Source organism: Apteryx rowi, unplaced genomic scaffold (genome assembly GCF_003343035.1).
Source record: "Apteryx rowi isolate R43461 unplaced genomic scaffold, aptRow1 scaffold_530, whole genome shotgun sequence".
Classification (NCBI taxonomy): domain Eukaryota; kingdom Metazoa; phylum Chordata; class Aves; order Apterygiformes; family Apterygidae; genus Apteryx; species Apteryx rowi.
Window position 1 is genome coordinate 326,907 of NW_020450795.1, and position 1,655 is coordinate 328,561.

A 1,655-nucleotide genomic window follows, 5' to 3' on the forward strand; every position below is an offset into this window, starting at 1 on the left:
GGGGGGGCCCCAGCACCCCAACCAGGGCCCCCCCCGCCAGCGCTGGGCACGAGGGAGCCAGGCACTGCTATCGCTTCGAGTCCTTTATTATTTGCTTTTTCCGTCCAAAAATCTCTCCCCGCCCGTGGGCGACGGAGGGGAGGGCGGCCGGGGACACCGGCGCGCTAAGGGCACTTGTGRGCACGGGGGGGCCGCAGGGCGGGGGGGAAGGTGCGTGCCGGCCCCGCGGTCCCGCCGGGAATAGCACCATTCCCCCTCGGCGGACGGGGAAACCAAGGCACAGGGGAGGTCTCGCCCCCGGGGCGGCGATTTGGCACTTGCATACRGGACGCGGGGGGGGCAGCGGGTCCTGCCGGGGAGCTCCCGGCTTCACCGGGTTCTGCCCCAAAAGGGGACGCGTGGGGCTGCCCCGTCCCCGTCTCAGATCTTGATGAAGAGGATGGCGGTGACGAGGGCGAAGCCGGCGATGAGCAGGATGACCTTGAGGATGCGGTGCTGGGGGGCGCCCAGCTCGTGGGGCAGGATCTCCAGGAAGGTGATGTAGACGAAGGTGCCGGCGGCCAGGCCCTCGAGCACGCTGCGCCAGAGGCGCTGCAGGGCGCCGGCGCCCGCCGTCACCGCCACGCCGAGCCCGATGCCCAGCGGCGACATGAGGGCGAAGAGCAGCAGGCAGGCGGCCACGGCGCGGGGGCGCAGCCGGCCCTGCAGCAGCTTCAGCGCCAGGCTGAAGGCCACCACGCACTTGTGGATGAGCAGGGCCAGGCAGATCTCCAGCACCTTGGCCTCGGCCTCCTGCAGCCCCACCGCCAGCCCCTCGAACACCGAGTGCAGCGACAGCGAGAAGACCAGCAGGAAGGAGCGCACGGCCGAGTGGGCGTTGAAGTCGACGTGCAGGTGCGGGCGGTCGGGCGCGGGGGCCCGGGCTGGGCGCGTGGGGCCGTCGGGCCAGCGGGGGCCCTGGATGGAGCCGTCCGGCACGGCGGCGGCGGCCCCCAGCAGCGCCCGCGTCTCCTCCTCCAGCGAGCCCGCCTGGTCCTTGTAGGCCAGCACAATCTGCTCCATCACCAGCACCAGGAAGAAGCCCATGGCCAGGATGAACTCCTGCAGCGGGAACTGGAGCTGCGCGGCAGAGAGCGGGCGCTGAGGGCCCCGGGACGGGAYGGGACAGGAAGGGAAACGGGGGCCGGCGGCTGCCGGGAAGCCGTGGGCCGCCGCGCCGCGGGGGACGGAGGGGGAGGATCTTTCCATGAGTCACGCGGGTGCCTTCGTGGTGAGGCTGCGGGGGCAGCGGCCCCCGCGGGACGGGGGCTCAGCGCGGGGGTCCGACGCCGGGGAAGGGGCAATCGCCCCGGCAGAGCGTCGCTGCGCCCGGGAAGCTGCCCCAGGGCGCTGATCCCACCCGGGCAGCCCGTTCCCGCAGGCAAAGCGGCGGCCCCGGGCGGCCAGCCGGGGAACGGGGATCCCCGCGGAGGCTCACCGAGATCCGCAGCCCCTCCAGCGCCTCGTTGATGCCCGCCAGGTAGTCGGGGAGCAGGTCGAGCAGGCAGGTGGCCAGGAAGACGCCGCCGGCGAAGCAGCTCACCAGGCTGAGGACCTTCCTCCGCGTCTCTGCCGGGGAGAGGAGCGTGGGGCAGCCGCCGGCGGGACCCCGCCGC

General features: G+C 73.4%; 1 protein-coding gene across 1 annotated transcript; it reads right to left on the bottom strand.

Moving 5' to 3' along the window:
* Positions 1-68: 68 nt before the first annotated feature.
* SLC39A1 (solute carrier family 39 member 1) lies at positions 69-1,621 on the bottom strand (the record flags this gene model as incomplete). The annotated part of the gene is made up of 2 exons (XM_026080907.1): positions 69-1,119; positions 1,478-1,621. Coding segments are annotated over 2 exons (843 nt in total), but the record flags the coding sequence as incomplete, so codon positions are not given.
* Between the last annotated feature and the right edge of the window lie 34 nt (positions 1,622-1,655).